The sequence below is a fragment of the Carcharhinus amblyrhynchos genome, chromosome 18 (assembly GCF_965287045.1).
Source record: "Carcharhinus amblyrhynchos chromosome 18, sCarAmb.v2.hapA, whole genome shotgun sequence".
Classification (NCBI taxonomy): Eukaryota; Metazoa; Chordata; class Chondrichthyes; order Carcharhiniformes; family Carcharhinidae; genus Carcharhinus; species Carcharhinus amblyrhynchos.
The window spans coordinates 31,303,326-31,323,940 of NC_137341.1; the positions used below are offsets into that span (position 1 = coordinate 31,303,326).

General features: G+C 41.8%; 1 protein-coding gene across 1 annotated transcript in view; it reads right to left on the reverse strand.

Moving 5' to 3' along the window:
* The window catches only part of LOC145354675 (ankyrin repeat and fibronectin type-III domain-containing protein 1-like), an 859,363-nt gene that overhangs the window by 263,426 nt on the left and 575,322 nt on the right, over positions 1-20,615 (reverse strand). The window contains exon 4 of the mRNA XM_080206110.1: positions 1,238-1,278. Within this exon, the coding sequence (XP_080062236.1) occupies positions 1,238-1,278 (41 nt within the window). The remainder of the gene's footprint in view (positions 1-1,237; positions 1,279-20,615) is intronic.

The window sequence follows — 20,615 nt, forward strand, 5'->3', positions numbered from 1 at the left end:
GCACTTCGGGTTTAATTTGCAGATGCTCAGCCTTTCTTTGTAGTGTGTGGCAATTCACAGTAACATCTTGCAAACAGCAATTAGATAGAAGACTAGTCAATTTAGTTTTGATGGTCCGGGCTGCAAGTATGTTGGCCAGTACCCTGGGAGAGATCCTTGCAAGATGGCAGGATTTAACAATGTTTCATCTGAAGGGCAACAGTATTGCATGTAGCAATCTTTACAGTACATCATTGTCAGGTTATAACCAAAGCTGTGTGTACATCTTACTTTAAAAGTTAATATTGCTGCACACTGCTGTGAATTTGTAAGTGTATATATTAAGATTTAAGATTTTTTTGTCTTTGAAGTTTTTTAATTTATAATCATTTGCAATGCAAAATTCAGAATAAGAGGTATATCACAAGGCATACAAGTCACTGCAGCTGCCTAGCATAATCCTGGGTATAACATTAATTTGAAAGTCAGTTAGTTGGAGTATGGTCATTTTCTATTTCAAACATTTTATGCTAATTTGAGAAGGTGGGATAAGAAATTTTCCAGGATGACCTTCTGCTATTCGCAGTAAGGGCAGGCACACATTTTAAAAACAATCTCAGGCCCAAGGAATGCTGCCTCATGTCACAGCAGTAATTATGATCGACAGCTCAGTGGTCAGCTTCTGCTTCAACCTAGGATCAATTAATGAACAAGAAGGTACCAACAAGCCGCCAAAGCACCTTCAGAATTAAGCACAGACAAACCTAGTGTTAACAAGCTCACCATTCTATCCTCCTCCTCCAAACTGTGAAAGCTAGACCTTTTTCCCAGTCTAAAATTATGCAAGACAAGGTATTTAGGAAGCCAGTGTATTTAAACCTACTTTCACATGTGTAGAGAGTCCAGTCACGCAAGCAAGTTTTTTTTCCACACTACAATTGTAAACCATGCATTTTCTGCCCTATATTTGATTAATAAAATTACTGGAAATTGAAAATGGACAGTCTACTTCCAAATGAGAACTGATGTTCACCCTTTCATCATAGTAATGACCAAAACCACAGCACACTACACAGAATTGTGCATGCATCCACAAGAACCTTGTCATCTGCAATCAAAAGCATGTTTTGTATTGCACCACAACCAACAAAAGCGTGGAAATTCTGCAGAAGAAACCAATACAAATGAAGAGTTTTGATATTTTAAGCTTGTTCAATGGAGGAGATGTCTCAGTATAGTTTCTTTTGTATTTTCTTACCTTTTTTGAAGCGAATCTTTCTTATCTGCTGAGCCCAAACTCTGAAAAACAAAAGAAAAATCCTGGTCATGTGCAACCCAAGAGGTGCATTGGTTCAGTTCTAAATTAGGCATTGTTAGTGTAACCTGGTGCTTTATCAACTTCCATTGGAATGTGTGGAGGGTGGTCAGATTATATGTATAGGTTATTCTGCCCACCTAAATTTCAAACTCAGTCCTCATCTTAGTGACAGGATTAGTACCCCTCAAATAAATTTGCAAAGTTTTTAAACAATATTTTAAGCACCTGGCTTCTGGTAGTGTAGACTCCAATAATAATAGATTCTTATGCATTTTGACAAAAGTAAATCAAGCAACAGCTAATTGGATTTGGTGGCAATGTTAGCAGCATCGACAAATACAGAAAGCATGTTATCTAGAAGGGACTTTAACATACAAATTTGCTAATTCAAACAAGCCATGATAATCATATTAGTGAATTATCTTTATTTAATACTGACCACAAGATATCTGTGCCTTGCTTTGACTATAACTCCTGGTATCAGTTCCTTATTTCATTTCTGTTTATAACACAATAACTGTCATTCAGTGAGTTTGAGACACCCATAAACCTCTGTGAAAGAAGATTTCTTCTCAATTCCCTCTAATCCTTCTGCCAACTACTTTAAATTGATGCCCCCTTGTTACTGACTCCTTTGCAGCTTCCATAGCATCTTCCCATTTACTCCACTGAGGTCGCTCATAATTTTATACACCACAATTAAATCATTCCTCTGAATCTCCTGTTCCAAAGAAAACAATCCTAGGCTATCCAATTTTACCCTCACAATGAAAATTCTCCATTCTTGGAAACAACATCATAAATCTCCAATCTACCCTCCCAACTGCGATCACATCCTTTTTAATGTGATGACAAGAACTGTATGCACTATTCAAGCTGTGATCTAATGCTTTACACAATTCTATCATAGTTTTCCAGATCTTACATTTTATACCTCTTTTAATAAAGGAAAGCATCACTTTAACCTCCTTATTAACTTTACCTGTCCTGTCCTGCTATGCTCAGAAATCTGTGGAGAAGCATAAGAACATAAGAACATAAGAAATAGGAGCAGGAGTAGGCCATCTAGCCCTTCGAGCCTGCTCCGCCATTCAGTAAGATCATGGCTGATCTGTCGTGTCTCAGTTCCACCCTCCCACCCTGGTGGATACCAAGGTTATTCAGTTGCTTTATATTTTTCTAATCCTATCAAATAATTGTATGTTGCCTTGTCTTGTTTGCCATTCCCAAATGCATTATAATTCTCCAGACTGAATTCCATTTGCTACTTTTCTATCAACCTAATAAATCCACTGAAATCCTTCTGCAGTCTCCAGCTTTCTTCCTCATCATCAACCCCATGGAAAATCATCTGCAAACTTCTTATTTACTTTCTTTACATTTATGTCTAAATAATTGATATATAGCCTCACATACTGCACCATTGACCACAGCCCCTGTACTCACCTTCCAACAATTTCTGCTAATTGTAACTCAGTTTGCACATTCAAGTATTTCACCTCATCCTCATGAATTTAGCACTGTTGGAAACTGTGCACACAGTGCACATTGCCATCTATACAACTATGGTTGGCATATCATCCAAACATATGGCACCACACTCAATGACAAACTTCCCTCCTTTTTTGCAGGGCAAGGTGGCCTATAATAAATAACTACAGCTAAATGGCATGAGGCAGGCATGGTTGCATCTACTTACTCCCACTCAGGAGACAGCTAGGAATAATCAGAATATCCGTCAGAGAATGTGGAAAGCAGTTTCACTGAAACTGTCAAGGATGATGGTATATTCCTGCCTAATGCACCTGCTCAAATCTGGTTTGTGGAGAGGATTCAACTTTTTACAATTCACATCAATGACTTGATGAGGGCAGCAAAGGCGTGGTAGCTAAATTTGCAAATGACACAAAAATGGTAGGTAAGTATGGTATGAAGAAGACATAAAGTTCACAATTTTACCACCTCTTCCGCCCCGGAATTGGGGCAGGTGAGGCTCACAGAACAGAATTCTCCATTAGCCTCAGGCAGGACTTTGTCAGCCTCGTCAGAGCAAGATTGTAAAATCCCATGTTAAGAGTTTGCACGTGGATATTAGAGAGGTTGAGTGAGTAGGCAAAAATCTTGCAGACGGAGTACAATGTAGGAAAATGTGAAGTTGTTCACTTTGGGAGGAAGAATAAAAAAGTAAAGTACTAATTAAACAGAGAACAACTGCAGAACTCTGAGATGCAAAGGGATCAACAGTTTTTAGGGCATGAGTCACAAAAAGCTAGAATATAGATATAGCATGTAATCAAAAAGGATAATGGAATACTATCCTTTATTATCTGATGAATTGAACATAAAAATAAGGATGTTATACTTCATCTATGCAGGCCATTGGTGAGACCACAGCCAGAACTCTTCGGCTACACATACCCCACCGTTGCAGCTAGTGAGGATGGAGAATTAGGCACTCAGCTTGCAGGAACCTCTGTCTTCAAACAATTCGCAACTAGAAATGCAATTCTAAACTGCAAAAGTTTCTTCTCTCTGCTAGAGGCCCAGCTCTGCTTTAATCACATCATCACATGACCCTGGCAATCAAGTACCCAAAGAAACTTCAGTGTAAACAAAAGTCAATTAGCTCTATGAAAATAACAAATTCATAACCATGTACAAACTCTTTAGGTGGGATTTTACAACATCTGAGCTAAATGTTTTCCAAACATTCCGACCACCTGTAGAATAAATCTGATTATAAACATTCCCCTTAAACGTAACAAAAATATATTTCTATCAATTGCTCTACTATCATCACAATAAGATTCTGAATGCTCTTGACAAGGTGGATGTCGAAAGGATGTTTCCTCTTGTGGGTGAGTCCAGTACTTGGGGAGCACTGTTTAAGAATTAGGGTCTCTGTCAAAAGAAATGTTTTCTCTCAGAGAATTGTGCAACTTTGGAATTCTGCCTCAGAACGTTGGTGATAGCAGAGAAATTTTTAAAGGCAGAAGTAGATAGATTCCAGTTCTCATGAAGGATCATCCAAACTCAAAAGGTTAGCTCTATTTTCTCTCCGCAGATGCTGTCAGACCTGCTGAGATTTCTATTTCAGATTCTAGCATCCAAAGTATTAAAGTTTAAAGTTTATTTATTAGTCACAAGTAGGCTTACATCAACACTGCAATGCAGATACTGTGAAAATCCCCTAGTCGCCACACTCTGGCGCCTGCTCAAGTACACTGAGGGAGAATTTAGCATGGCCAATATACGTAACCAGCATATCTTTGGACTGTGGGAAGAAACCCACGCAGACACAGGGAGATTGTGCAAACTCTGCACAGACAGTGACCCAAGCCGGGAATCGAACCCACTTCACTGCAGCGGTGAGGCAACAGTGCTAATCACTCTGTCACCGTGCCACCCCAGTATTGTGCTTTTTTGTAGATAGATTCTTAGCAGGCTAACCACCATGTGATTGTGGTCGGCCAAGCACACCCTTTCCATTCAGTGACAGTGCCTACTTCCAGGTCCCACACCACAGGAATTAAATTCTGCCCATTCCTTAAAATATCCAAGAATTGCCTTCTGGCCAGGCTGTAATGCAGGGGCTCATAGGTACACCAAGTATTGATCTGACTCTCACAGCCACCAAAAGTGTACTCTGAAACAAGGCCTTCTAAGTCCAGGGTTGCTTGAGGGTGTCCTGAAAAGCTATATGCAGTCTCACCCATTTAAAAACAGATTGGATTGTGAAGGGCGATCGTCAGCCACGTACAGAGTGAGTAGTCCTTGTCACCAAGCAGCCATCTTATGATTCAATGTGGAGGCTAAAAGATTGCTGGAACAGTGGACTGGCACAAGATGAATGAATCATGGCTGTAACCAGGAAAACAGGCACTCATCACTATGACATGCTGGGGGTGGTTGCACATCAAGTCAAGACCAAAATAATGCAAATGCTGTAAGTCGGAAATAAAAGAGAAAATGCTGGACATAATGAGCACATCTGGCAGCATCTTTGGGAAGAGAAACAGAGTTGTGTTTCAGGCCAATGACAAAAGACTAACATCAATTGTATTTCTGTCGACAGATGTTGCCATGCCTGCTGAGTATTTTCAGCATTACTCCCATGCTGGCGAATGCATGTTCAGCTCTGTTTAGTAGCAAGGTCAAAAATGACAGCTCACAATTTGGCCACTCTATTTATTGGCCACATATTATTTCACATGTGCATAACAGCCACACTAAGTCCCTCAATGAGATGGTGCTCATACAGGCCACATCCGAAGTGGGCAGGAGTGATGTGGATGCCATTTATCTACCACAGCAGCTCTTGTAGAGCCAAAGCTACCAGCATTACAGAATTGAATTTTTTAGTGTAAAATTCCAAAAAGGGGTAAACTCAATAACTCTCAACTGTAAGTAAAATGTGCAGTGCAATAATGGGGTATTTGCAGACATTTTCAACCTCTCTTTACATCAATCTGAGGTCTCTAGCTGCTTCAAGAAGATGACCATCATCTCACTACCAAAAAAAACCAGGGAACATGCCTCAATGACTATTGTCCAGTGGCTCTGACATCAATCAGTACGAGATGCTTTGAAAGGTTAGTCATGGTACAAATCAATTTCTGTCTCCCGGATCCACTAGAGTTCACCTACCACTGCAACAGGACTACAGCAGATGCTATCCGTCTGGCCTTACACTCAACCCTGGAACACCTAGTTAACAAAGACACCTATATCGGACTCCTATTCATAGACTACAGCTCAACACCATTATTCCTATGAGACTCGTCTCCAAACTTCATGGCCTACGGCTCGGCTCCTCCCGCAGCAACTGGATCAAGACTTCCACACCCACTGATCAGAATCAGTAAGAATAGGCAATAACACTTCCTTCACGATCATCCTAAACACCGATGCTCCACAAGATTGTGTTCTCAGTCCTTTCCTATACTCCTTATACACCTCTGATTGTATGGCCGAATTCTCCTCTAACTTGATTTTCAAGTTTGCTGATGACACCACCATTGTAGGTCGGATCTCAAACAATGACCAGATACAGCACAGGAATTAGTTAGAGAATCTGGTGAACTGGAGCAACGACAATAATCTCTCCTTCAATGTCAACAAAACAAAGGAGGTAGTTATCGACTTCAGGAAGCGTAGTGGAGGGCTTGCCTCTGTCTACATCAGTGGGGACAAAGTAGAAAAGATCGAGATCTTCAAGTTTTTAGGTATCCAGTTCACCAACAACCTGCCCTGATTCCTCCATGCAGACGCTATAGTTTAGAAAACCACCAACGTCTCTTCTTTCTCAGGAGACTAAGGAAATTAGGCATGTCCGCTGCAACTCTCACCAACTTCTACAGATGCACCATAGAAAGCATTATTTCTGGTTGTATCACAGCTCCTGTTCTGTCTAAGACCACAAGAAACTACAAACGGTTGAGAATGAAGCCCAGTTCGTCACTCAAACCAGCCTGCCCCCTCCACTGACACTGTCTGTACTTCCCACTTACTAGGAGAAGCAGCCAGCATAATCAAGGACCCCTTGCACCCTGGACATTCTCTCTTCCACCCTCTTCCATTGGGAAAAAGATACAAAAGTCTAAGATCACTTACCAACCGACTCAAAAACAGCTTTTTCCTGGCTGCCATCAGACCTTTGAGTTGACCTAAATTAAGTTAATCACGTAAGTTGATCTTTCTTTACATCCTCGCTATGGCTGTAACACTAAATTCTGCACTGTCCTTTCCTTCCCTATCTATGGTATGCTTTGTATAGCATTCAAGAAACAATACTTTTCACTATATACTAATACATATGACAATAATAAATCAAATCAAATCAAAGTATGCTAGTTAACTCAGGAAAATCAATCAGCCTACCATGCTGTTGTGATTCTACTAGCAACAGTATAACTAAATGGACAATCATTGCTGTTCTTCATTTTATTTTGGAATAAGCCCATAAACACAACGGGTGGGATTTTCAGGCTTTGCTCACCCCGAAACTGAAAAATCCCGCCTTCATCAATGGACCTTTCCTTGCCCGCTACGATTCCCATGGCGAAAAGGACGGTAACATTTGCCCCATTCTTTTTTTCCTTCCTTTTCTGCAGACTATATCCTTATTATTCTTCCAGCATCCTTATTGTATTGAAACGAAGGTTCATCTCACTGGCTGCCGTTCCAACACATTCTTTTCCAAGACATCAGAAATCTTCACCTGTCCCCTCTCTCCTACTCTTTTCCCTGTGCTGTGAATTTTAACCCTTTGTCTTGACTTCGTCATAAAAGACAGCCCTTAAATTGAACAAAATAACCACATTTAGGAATGGCAGTTTATAAAAATGGTAGCATTGGAAAGTGAAAAACAGAAATGTAACTAATCCCTGAACCCAAAGTTTTCAATCAGGATCTTTTTCTTTACAAAATGACATGCTTATGAAAGAGAAGGCCTGATTTTGCACCACACCCTTGCAGTGGGGGCATGCTCATAGTGACTATCAAGTGACATACAGAAAGAGACCTATTGAGTTATACTGTGGTCACAATCATGACAGATAGCATCTTGCATGTGTAGATGGATTTGTAAATATATGCATATATGCAGGTGTGTTTATGGATCTGTGCGTGCAGAGGTGTGAACATGTCTGTGCATATATGGGCATGTGTATGCATGTAGGAAGTGTGTGCATGTATAGGGATATGTGTGCATATATATTCTTGTATGAGTATGTGTCCATGTATGTATGTGCATGCATATGTATCTATGGGTGTGTACACAGGTACGTGCATATATGGGTATGTGTGCATGTATGGGGGTGAATGCATGGATTAGTGTGTATATGTGGGTGAGTATGAAATGCTCCATGCAGTTGAATAATTGCCCAGGGTCAAGGTTCCTTCACAATAAATGGTAACTTGAGTAAAGTTTTGGAGGGTGAGTGACACATGTGAAATCCAATTCCAGTCAAGAGTTTACACATTCAGTAGAGAAGGGGAGAAACTTGGAAAAAAAAGATAAATCCATGCCGTCAATTTTTAGGGGAAATCTATGATACCCTATTTAATGTTTTCATTGTAAAATATCAAGCGAAAATATTACTCATTCTATTGGCTGTATTTCTAAAACCCAGCTTCAATAATTTCCAAAAATGTTTCATTTTAGCAGCTGCAATATTCACACACTGGAAGACTGCAACAAAAATGTAGCAATGGGCTAATAGTGCAAAGCATTTTGAGTGAGGGTTCTTCTAAAAGCTGTAATAATCCATTCGGTGGGAAAACAAAAGTAGTCACAGAAATATTGAGATTAAGAACAAGAAAATATGTTTTCTGCCAATGTTTTCTAAGTACATTTTTGATCAGGTGCAATTTGATTTTTGTTTCTGAAACAAATAAAAACAATTATTCACACAAATAAAAACAATTATACAGACAAACAGAATAGATACGACATGCATAGACACACAAAATATAGACACACACACACTGACAAGACACATGCATCAGAAGCACACACACACACATCAGGATATCCAGACATTACGAAATACATTTAGACAGATACCTACATACACAGAAATGCACACAGTGTATATTCCCACACATAACTGACACATACCCTCACAGAACTGACATACATCTATGCATCTAACTGACACAAACGCAGAAAGAGAAACATATGCACATGAACGCAAACACACACATACTCAGAAATCGACACGGGTACACAAACATGTACATACAAACATATAGGGCAGGATTTTTTTGCATGGTAGAGTTTCCTGTCTCACCACCTGAAGTTAACACTCAGCAAATTGACTAAGTTAATTGGTTTAGGATGAGAGTTCCAGTCCCATCTGGGGAGAAAGCCTGCCATTCAATTGCCTGGCAGTTCTGTATTTGTAGCAGTATCAGGTCCGAGCGATGTCCATTCTGGGAAGGGGACATCATCCAGAGGCTGGATTTCAGGTAAGTCAGAGGTATTGGTGGGACATATCTAGCAGGCCCCTTGGAGGGATTAGGCAGGTGAGAGACTAGTTTGAGAGGCTGAGCAGGAGGGTCAAAGGAAGGTATGGTTTTGTGGGTTAGTGCCCCCAGTGGGCACAGGAAAATACATTCATAGACATTTGGTATACCAACATAAAAGAAATACATACACACACAAAAATGCACACAATATATATTTCTTTGCACAATAGTGGCATATAAGGAAAGAGAAAGACACACACAGAAATAAATGTAACAGAAATGCACACTCATAAAAACTGAACAAAAAATATAGACATACATGCACACAATTATAGAAATTGACACACTCAGAAATAGACACACATACATTCAGAGACTTAAACATACACATAGGTGCAGACAGAAATACACACTAAAGTATACTCACAACATAGACACACAATTATACAGACAGAAATAAATCCACATACACAGACACAAAATCAGACATACATTTACGGAGATGCAGAAACACATATACACTCAGGTATAAAAACAAATACCCAGATATAAACAAAATCAGAAACAGACAAGCACAGATGCAAACACAACCAGAAATATATACACACACACACACACACACACACACGCCCAGACACAAACACAATATACAAAGAAATAGGCACACATAGACACATATAGACACAGGCACGCACAGAGACATGCACTAAAAGAAATGTACACTCACGCACTCAAGCAATTACACACACAATGCAATCATAAATTCTCATACACAAATAGGCACACACACCCAGACACTGGCACACATATACACACTGACAATGAGGTGCACACAGACTAATAGACACGCATGGACACGAACAGAGAGATGCAAACATACACAATGCAGACTCTCACGAAAGAAATAAACACAACAGAGATACACACGCAATGCACATGCATATACAGAATTCGATCCACACAGAAATAGACCCTCAGATGTGGGTGTGTAAATACATATAAAAATAGATAAATACATATGGAGATACTAGATTGAATATACAATCTCAATGACATATATAAAGTCAAACAAGTACATATATACACATAATTTAAACATGCGCATACACACACACACACAAAGTTGCAGATGCATGGATAGCCACAGGTAGAGAGACAGTTGTGTATGCAAACACACACAGTTGCATGTGAGCATCCACAGCTGTGCATACAGGCACACATACCTTTACACAACTTACGTCAGCAATAAATCATATCATTTGTGAGCAAAATCTTCCATGGTCCTACAGTTGCTAAAGTCTATCCTCTCACATTTCCTACTTTTGGTTTGGTATCTGACAGCCCCTGATTCAGTGAAGAGCTGTCACCTGCCAGAATTGTTCAATCTGAACGCCACAACACAGGATAGTATGCTTGCTCTGCGCATTCCCTGGGCCAACCCAGTAATTCAGTTTTTCTGTTGTACTTTAAATTGTGTTGCTAGGCAATAGCTTGGCTAATTCATAGCAGCAACAACTTGGCCAGAATACTAACCAGTGTAATTTTATCCTATCAGCTTCCACCGTGTCAAGTCGTGTGAGAGCTCCCACTCATTCAAAGCAAACGGTTCATTCTTTTTGACTTTCTCTTACTCTGCTACCCTCCCCCTCTCTTTACACAATGAGTCACCTTAAGTATATAATAAGAAAAGGACATTGACCCATTGAACTCACTCTTTCCACAGCCTCTGTGCACTCTGCCCTATCACTGACTCTACCCATGTACGGCGACCCCACTTCAGAATCTACCCATACGTTTAGTCTCTTTGCACAGTCTCTTTCCTGTCAACATCATTCTCCTTCACTGCCAAGGCAGAAATCATTTTATTTTGTGACCATTTCATTTGTCTACATTCAAGCATCAATAATTTGATTCTAGTGCATGGTGCTGGAATGTCATGCCTCTGACACTAGGTACACAGTGTAAAGTGCTTCCTGGCATATGTCCTGAGGCCGTTTTCACCATTTTAGTAACCATGTTCATCCTCCTGTGCTGCAATCATGTTTTAACTTTTCTACCACAACATTTTCTATTCCATTAAGTAACTTCTATGTTTGCATAAGATACCCTCTCAGTTGATTTAGATTAAAGGAGAGCAAGCCAGCTTTTTCCAACACATCCAAAAGACTAAGTCATCTGACATTAGAAAAAAGCCTTACTGCCTTTCTCTGCAGTGCTCCAGAGCTTCAATAAATTCCCTTTGTCTCAAAACTGAGTCCAATATGCACAAGGTGATCTGAACAGAGCTCTACACAATTTCAGCACGACGACCTCAGAGTTGCACTAAACTGATTTGGCATTTAGCCCAGTATGCGGTTTTCTTTGTTAAATTGATGCTTACGTATCAAGAAAGAAATGTAGAAAGCCTGGCCTTTTAAAACAACAAATTGATCTTTCAAAATGGTGTAGTAGCACCAACAGGTACTGTTTAATACCTACCCACAAGGTGACCCATCTTCCTTGCCACCTACCAAGCTTAAATTGGACTGTCTGGTCCTTGAACTTGTCAGCTCCTTTACATCTGGGTTCACCCACAGGAGGCTTGCCTCTTGTGGAATAAGACTAACAGCTTTATGTGAAGATATGGACCAGAAGGAAATCTTGTAGGTGACAGACAGATAGACAGCTGAGTCTACTGAAGGACAAGTGATAGAGAAGCCAAGTGATGTGAGAATGAATGAAAAAGAGAAAAAAAACTCACATTCATATAGTACCTTTCATTCTCACCGGAGGTCTCAAAGCGATTTATAGCCAGTGATGCATAGTTGCTGTTGGAATGTGTCTAACATAACAGCTAATTTGCACATGGCCAGCCCCCACAATCAGTAATGTGATAATGGTCACATGATCAGTTTTTAATGATTGGCAGATAAATATTGGTCAGAACACTGGGGTCAACGCGTCTTTGAAATAGTGCCATGGGATCCTTTACATCCACATCAATGGGCACATGGAGCCTCCATTTTAAACACTGACAAAAAACAGCACCTTTAACAATGCAGCACTCCCCTAGTAATGCACTGGAGTGTCAGTCTTGATTTTTGTGTTCCACAAATCTGAAAATGAAAAAAAAATGCAAGATTGTAGGGAAAGAGAAGAGGATTGGGACTTACTGGCAACCTCTGTGCTGTACAATTTTATGATTCAATCATGGAGCCATCAGAATCAAACCTGACTCTTGAGGCCTTTGTCAATCACAGCACAGTACAATGATGGAGCCTGGGACTTCTTGTGCAGGATAGCATTGCATTTACCAACTGTGACCACAAGCAATTCACCTTGTCATTTTTAAGAGATACTTTTAATTAATTTGCTATTTTCAAAAGCTTTTGTGATATATCTCAGTCAAGTCATTGTTGCCATGTGAAAACTGTCTCATCAATCTCACTGCAACACTCATACAGTTGAGAGCCATTAATCAATGACATTAGTATTTGCATTCTGGGGAATAGCAGCTTTATGTGAAAACCTGTGATCTTAATCACGCACTGCTTGTGCAGACCTTCAAATGCAGAACAGGGAACTGTGATGCAGTGTGATCACTTTATAATGATCATGTACTAGCATAGGAAGTCTCTTTGCCTTCTGAAGAAACATGAGCCCCACAGTGATCAGTATTTCTCTACAAACAGCAGAGATAGTATCATCCTATATACAGATAGCAAGACTGACGTTCAAGATTAGAACATGAGCAATTTTAGGAACATGGAAAGGTCATTAGGCCCACTAAGTTTGTGTGCTTTTTTACCTAACTCTCTGACCAGGCCCTTCAATCCCTTTTTTCACCTTGTAAAATGTTTTTTTTTAAATTGTTAAGTCAGAAATACATATTCTTTTGTAGAGACAAAATCACATCAGGTCACTACTTATTACTTTCACTCTTTTTGCTTTGAATCTTTACTGTCCAGTAGTCTCAGTAGTGCAGCTTCAGCCTCTACCAGTGTTGCAACTGTCTTGGCCCCAAGAATGTGTGATCAATAAGTTTCAAATGCACCTTCACTTCCTTCTGATACTCTTTCCATCCACTGCCAGTCTTCTGCACACACAATGAAACTTTCCATCAAAATTAATATAAAGGTCATCACCCACTCTGAAAGATTTTACCAATTACTACTTTGCCTTTGGAAGAGTCCATCTGCGTCAGAGACAACTCAATAACGATATAAATGAGCCCACTTTCTGGGAAGTCACCTTCCTGCCTTCCAGGGCTGGCCTCCGGCTCTGTCCTTTGCCGCAGATCCGAGTGTAGCTCATTGGCAACCATGAAGATGCTCCGCTTCTCAGCATCTGACAAGGCTGTCCTGACTTGGAGGCTAAGCGCTGGGCCCTGGGTCACCACTGCCCCCAGCAACTCAATAAGCTGATGACTCCACCCATTAACTGCATCTACTTCAATGTCCTTCCTGGTATTTTAGCCCACAATAAGAACATAAGAAATAGGAGCAGGTTTAGGCCATCTGGCCCTTCGAGCCTGCCCCACCATTCAATAAGATCATGGCTGATCTGTCGTGGCTCAGTTCCACATTCCTGCCCTCTCCCCATAACCCTTAATCCCCTCTCTTATCAAAAACCCATCAACCCGCGTCTTAAAAATATTGAGCGAGGTAGCCTCCACCACTTCAACGGGCAAAGAATTCCAGAGATTCACCACCCTTTGAGTGAAGAAGTTCTTCCTCAACTCCGTTCTAAACCGCGCCCCCTTTATCTTGAGGCTGTGCCCCCTAGTCCTACTGTCTTTTTTGAGCGGGAAGAGTCTCTCCACCTCTATCCTATCCATCCCATTCATCATCTTATACGTCTCAATGAGATCTCCCCTCATTCTTCTAAACTCTAACGAGTACAAGCCTAGTTTATTCAGCCTCTCCTCATAGCTCAACCCCCTCAACTCCGGCATCAGCCTAGTAAACCTCCTCTGCACTCCCTCCAAGGCCAAAATATCCTTGCGTAAGTACGGCGCCCAAAACTGCACACAGTACTCCAGCTGCGGCCTCACCAATGCCCTATACAGCCACAGCAAGACCTCCCTACTTTTATATTCAATCCCCCTCGCGATGAAGGCCAGCATCCCATTCGCCTTCCTGACCACCTACTGCACCTGCAAGCTGGGTTTTTGCGACTCATGCACAAGGACCCCAAGGTCCCTCTGCACCGTCGCATGCTGCAGTTTTTCTCCACGTAAGTAATAATCCTTCCTACCATTATTCCTACCAAAGTGGACCACCTCGCACTTGCCAACATTAAATTCCATTTGCCAGTTCCTGGCCCATTCGCCCAGCCTATCTAGATCCTTCTGCAGACTCTCCACACCCTCCGCGCAATTTGCCGTTCCACCAATCTTGGTGTCATCAGCAAATTTCGACACCATACACTCGGTTCCCTCCTCCAGATCATCTATATAAATGGTAAATAGCTGAGGCCCCAGCACCGACCCCTGAGGCACTCCACTAGTCACCAACCGCCAATCTGAATAGCACCCATTGACCCCCACTCTCTGCCTCCTATTTGACAACCAGTCCTCTATCCACACAAACACCCTACCCCCAACTCCATGTCCCCTGACCTTCTGCAATAACCTCTTGTGAGGTACCTTGTCAAACGCCTTCTGAAAATCAAGAAAGACCACATCCACCGGCTCTCCTCTATCCACCGCCCTAGACACATCCTCATAGAACTCCAGTAAATTTGTCAGACACGACTTCCCCTTAACGAAACCATGCTGCGTCTGCTCTATCAAGCAATTCCCCTCAAGATACCTCGCTATTTCCTCCTTGATGACGGATTCTAACATTTTACCTACAACAGACGTTAAACTAACCGGCCTATAATTCCCCGCATTTTGCCTGACACCCTTCTTTAACAACGGCGTAACATTAGCCGCTTTCCAATCTTCCGGCACTTCCCCAGAATCCAGCGACGTCTGGAAAATAACCACCAAGGCATCCACTATCACCTCCGCCATTTCTTTCAGAACCCTTGGATGCATTCCATCCGCTCCTGGGGACTTGTCCACAATCAGCCCCTCCAGTCTGTCGAGCACCGCCTCTCTAGTAACAGTAATGTCATTAAGACCCTCCAGTCCCACCACCTTTCCATCGTTAACACCCGGCAAATTATTCACGTCCTCCTCCGTGAAGACCGAAACAAAAAAGTTATTCAAGACCTCAGCCATTTCCCCATCCCCTACCACTAAGTCCCCCTTCTCACCCTCTAAGGGTCCAACGTTCACCCTAGCCAGCCTCTTCCTTTTTATATACTTATAAAAACTCTTGCTATCCTTTTTTATATTAAGCGCTAGCCCAGCTTCATAGTTTATCCTACCCTTCTTTATCAATTTCTTTGTCAATCTTTGTTGACATTTAAACCTCTCCCAATCCTCTTCTTGCCCACTACTCTTAGCTACTCTAAACGCCTCCGCTTTTAATTTAACACTTTCCTTCACCTCCTTCGTTATCCACGGCTTATTACCTCTCCTCCTACGGTCCTTTTTGACCATCGGAATAAATTTCTGCTGAGCACCAAGAAAGATCTCCTTAAAAATCCTCCACTGCTCCTCAGCAGACCTACCTTCCAACGCGCTCCCCCAGTCCACATTTGCCAATTCTTCTCTCATCCTACCGTACTCCCCTCTGTTCAAACAAAGGACACGCGTCCGGGAACCCACTTTGTCCTCCTCCATCTGCACCAGAAACTCCACCATACAATGATCACTCTCCCCAAGAGGATCCTTCACCGCAAGGTCCCTGATTCTACCCGCCTCATTACATAACACCAGATCCAAGATAGCTCGCTCCCTCGTCGGCTCCAACACACACTGTTCAAGGAAACTATCCCGGCAGCATTCCAAGAACAACTCCTCAAGCCCACCGCGTCCAACATGGGTTGACCAATCAATATGCAGATTGAAATCCCCCATAACTACGGCCGTCCCATTCCTGCATGCCGCACTTATTTGCGTGTTAACAGCCCGCCCCACCTCCAGATCATTATTCGGGAGCCTATAGACGACGCCCACCAGCGTCTTCCTCCCTTTGCTGTTCCTAATCTCTACCCACAACGATTCCACTTTCTGCTCCTTGGCTCCAATATCATCCCTTGCTACAACCCTGATGCTATCCTTAATAATGGATTAACAATCTGATTAACTCTCAGGGGAAAATAATTCCTATAGCTATATTCCTCATTTTGAATCTGGGATTTGAATCCTAATAATTGTTTTGATATTTGTAGCTGAATTCTATCAGTCTTTTACCATTAGCGATGGAAGCTGTGTCAGCCCAGTGTTACCATCATTGTAACATTACTATTTGGAGATGTTTTAGAGGGCAAGCAACCATGACAGTTGCTATAGTTTTTTGTTGGGCATCTCCTGGGCCAGTAGGTGTTCCACAAACACAAAGCAAAGATTTCCCCTCCACCCGACAAACATCTCCTAGCAGCAACACTGAATTAAAAAAGAGTCAAACCAACAAATTCTTCCTTTTCTCACACTGTTATGTCTTATGGATCCCATAAGTTAGAAATGATCACACTTCAGGTCATTGCCAGTCGCGTCAAGTCTGCTCTGAAGTTGGTGATCAATCCTGACCAGATTTGTGCTGTACTGGCAGGAAAATTTCTTATGGTCTTACAATACCCAGGGATACAGTTGCCTACGTGCAAGACATGGAGGTGGACACCTGTGTCGTCAGACTGGACCAAGAGAAGGTCATTGATAGAATATCACTCACCTACATGATGGATGTGCACTCCAAAATGACATTTGGGGATGGATTCCAAAATTTGATGCAACTGCTCTACATAAACATGTATGGCACAGTTTCAATCAATGGGTGGGACCCGGAAAGCTTTCCAAACAAATTCGGACTGCCCTCTCTCCCCTGTCCTGATCGTCTGCTGCATCAAACCTTTTGCTGAGTCCATCAGGAAGGATTCAGGCACAAAAGAAGTGGTGATGCCAGGCAGTGGAGGAACTCGGGTATACCTCCCTGAAAATGGATGATGCCGCCATCTTCTGCTCGGTTCCACTGTTACTTTGCAGACTGATGAGCATCTGTGACCAATCTGAAGTGGACTTGGTGGTCAGGGGAAACTGTAGCAAAAGTGAGGCCATGTTCTTTGGGAACTGAGTTGTTCAATCCTTTGTCCCCTTCACTGGCATGTCAGAGACTGAAGATACTAGGCTTAGGGTTTGGAGGGGCCTCTCCTTTGTGGGTAACAACCTGGTCATCAGGTGTGAGACTCTCTCACTGTGCCACTGTACATGGTGCAGATCTGGTCCACTCCTGTGCCATGGCAATCACCCAAACCATCTTCTGCTTTATCTGGAATTGAAGCTGTATTGTGTTCTTAGGGATGTGATGTACAAATCTTCAGATAAAGGGTGAAAAAATGTGCCAACGCTGCCCTAAAACCAATGGCCTGGAAGTCAGCTGCATCAAACTGTCCATAGATCCTCGGTATGCAAACACCAAGGGCGGGATTTTTCAGCCACACTCACCCCAAGACCAGAAAATTCTCATCAAGGTCAATGGACTTTTACATGGTCCATGTCATGCCCACTATGATTCCCACTGTGGGCAGGCCAGTAAAAATCCATCCCAAGTGTTACCACTTGCTGAGGTTCTACCTGTCTCCGGTGTTGTAAAGGATGGTTTTGGCCATGTTGCCATGCCATAACATTCTGCCTACCCCCATGGAAAAGCTTTTGCAGAAAAACACCACTGACCACCAGTCCATCAGACAGTGGTCTGCACATAACATTCTAGAAGCCATATGGGGAAGGGAGATAGTAAATCTTGTCTGAATGGTTCTCTGAGCAGACTGTCAAAGTCATTTAGCAGAATGCCTCATCACCAGGACTTTAAAACAATGACCGGATGTAGCCTGGCTGATGGTCAGAAAGGCCCTCACTGTCAGACCCTCTCCACACACTCAGTCTCTCCTCCTCTGCAATTTGCCCTACAGGTAGCTGTGGTGGGGAAAAGACCATTGTTCAGCTCCTACTGGAATGTAGCTTTCCATTGAAGGTTTGGAGAGAAACTCATTGGTTTTTGCTGAGGTTCATTCTGAGCTGGTCTGTGATTCAGGCCTCTGCTCTACAAACTGTTCCCAGGGATGCACACAGAGAAACATCAACTACAGCTTGAGGAAAATCAACTCAATGGAAGATGCTCTTTGCTCTTGTGGAAACTTGCTGGTCTTCCAGTCCAAACAGTTATCTTTGACCGAGTGTTGAAAACTGGCACAGTCCAAGATCCAGGACTATGCACTGAGGGGCATCCATCCCAGGGATACAATGAAAGGTCACCACCTAAGGCCTTTCAGTCATAGTAGAATCCCTCAGGCTTAATGGTTATTGCTGAATGTATTTGTGAATATAAGTCTAGTGAAATTAAGGGACCTCAGATGTACATGCTGTATGAAAGAAAGTTGAACTGTATTGTACTTTTCGTAATTTCTTCATTTTGAAATGTTTTGCCCTAGGCTGTATGCTTGACATGAAATATATATTATAAATATCAAGAGAATTACGAGTGTATAGAGGCACCTAATAGAACATAATATGAACTTTCTGTAATTTTCAATTTGAAATGTTCTGTAATGTACTTTGACAAATTTTATAAATAAAGTATATTTATGGAAAAATAATACACTTTAGATGCAAAACCGTATAGTTTCATCAAGCATTTTTGTTGCATCGCTCCACATGGCTGGTGGACTGACACACTGATACTTCGCACAAGACTATGCAGCAATAAAAAGATGTGGCAACCCAGATGTAAATTCTCTGAACAATTAGTTTCTATTTCTTTTCAAATAATGTAACAATATAACATTTTGTCATGTCTTCTGCTTCCCATTACAAATAATCAAACTTTAGAATCAAAATTCTGGAGCTTCATCCAATGTATTTCTTGCATCTCTCTATGTGGCTAGTAGGTATTTCCAGCGGATTTAGTATACACATATTGTAGAATCCTGAACAATTTGTCTGATTTTCACACGCAGCATTAAAATCTTGTGCCGTTATGAGGCCTCAGGGCCAACCCAGACATACATATTTGCAAGCCTGTCAAATAGACCTGGGTGTTCATTTTATAAACAATTGTATTGACAAAATGCATGATGGTCTTGACGAACATTTGAAATTCAAACTTATTGGATCACATAGCCTTGCTTGAAAATAAGCAAAAAATGTTGGCTGGATTTCTTTAACAGTGATGAGCTGTTCTGTGACATGTGATCAGATTTGTCATAGAATCATAGAACCCTATAGTGCAGAAAGAGGCCCTTTGTCCCATCGAGTCTGCACCAACTGTAATCCCATCCAGGCCCTCCCCCCAAATCCCTACACATTTACCCGCTAATCCCTCTAACCTACGTATCCCAGGACACTAAGGAGCAATTTTAGCATGGCCAATCAACCTAACCCACACATCTTTGGACTGTGGGAGGAAACCGGAGCACCCGGAGGAAACCCACGCAGACACAAGGAGAATGTGCAAACTCCACACAGACAGTGACCCAAGCCGGGAATCGAACCCAAGTCCCTGGAGCTGTGAAACAGCAGTGTTAACCACTGTGCTACCGTGCCGCCCTTCACTGCACTTATAAATATAAAGGCTGCCTAAGACACACAAAAGTGTTATTCCATTATGGCAACATGAGTGGTAATTACCATTAATGTGATGCTGACATCAGTCCAAAAAGACATTTGGCCTACCATATCAGCGTATCAGTTCCAATGCTACTGCGATGACAGGCAGATAAGCCATACTTCCTCTTGGTTGGTCGACTGAATCAAACAGCATCTTCCTATGGCTGTGTGCTATAGAAAAGGTACAGGCCAAACTCAGCCCACCAACATTTATAAAACCCAAAGCTAACGTCTACACGTGATTCCGCAATCGGGCAGCACTTGCTGAACAATCCTGAATGCACTAATAGCTACACAAACAAACAATTCAGTCAAGCTTCTAAAATGGCTTATTTACACTTACTAGAAGTGACATACATTTATACTGCAAATAAAAGGAACATGTTCAAGCCTAACTTTTTTTTAATTTACAGAATCTTGGGGAACTTAGTTCCTCATTGCTTTCTCCATCTGACACCTCAGCTAATTACAGTCGATTTGCCAACTAATCAGCATGCCTTTCCTCTTGTAGTATAAATTGCGGTGATCATTTATAGTTCTTGCATTTGTCCTAATGAATGCAAAACAAAACAGTTTTGGCACCACGTCTCTCTTTTCAACAGAATTAGGTTATTTCTCTCATCAGCAATGTTTGTTATATTTTACTGTAAT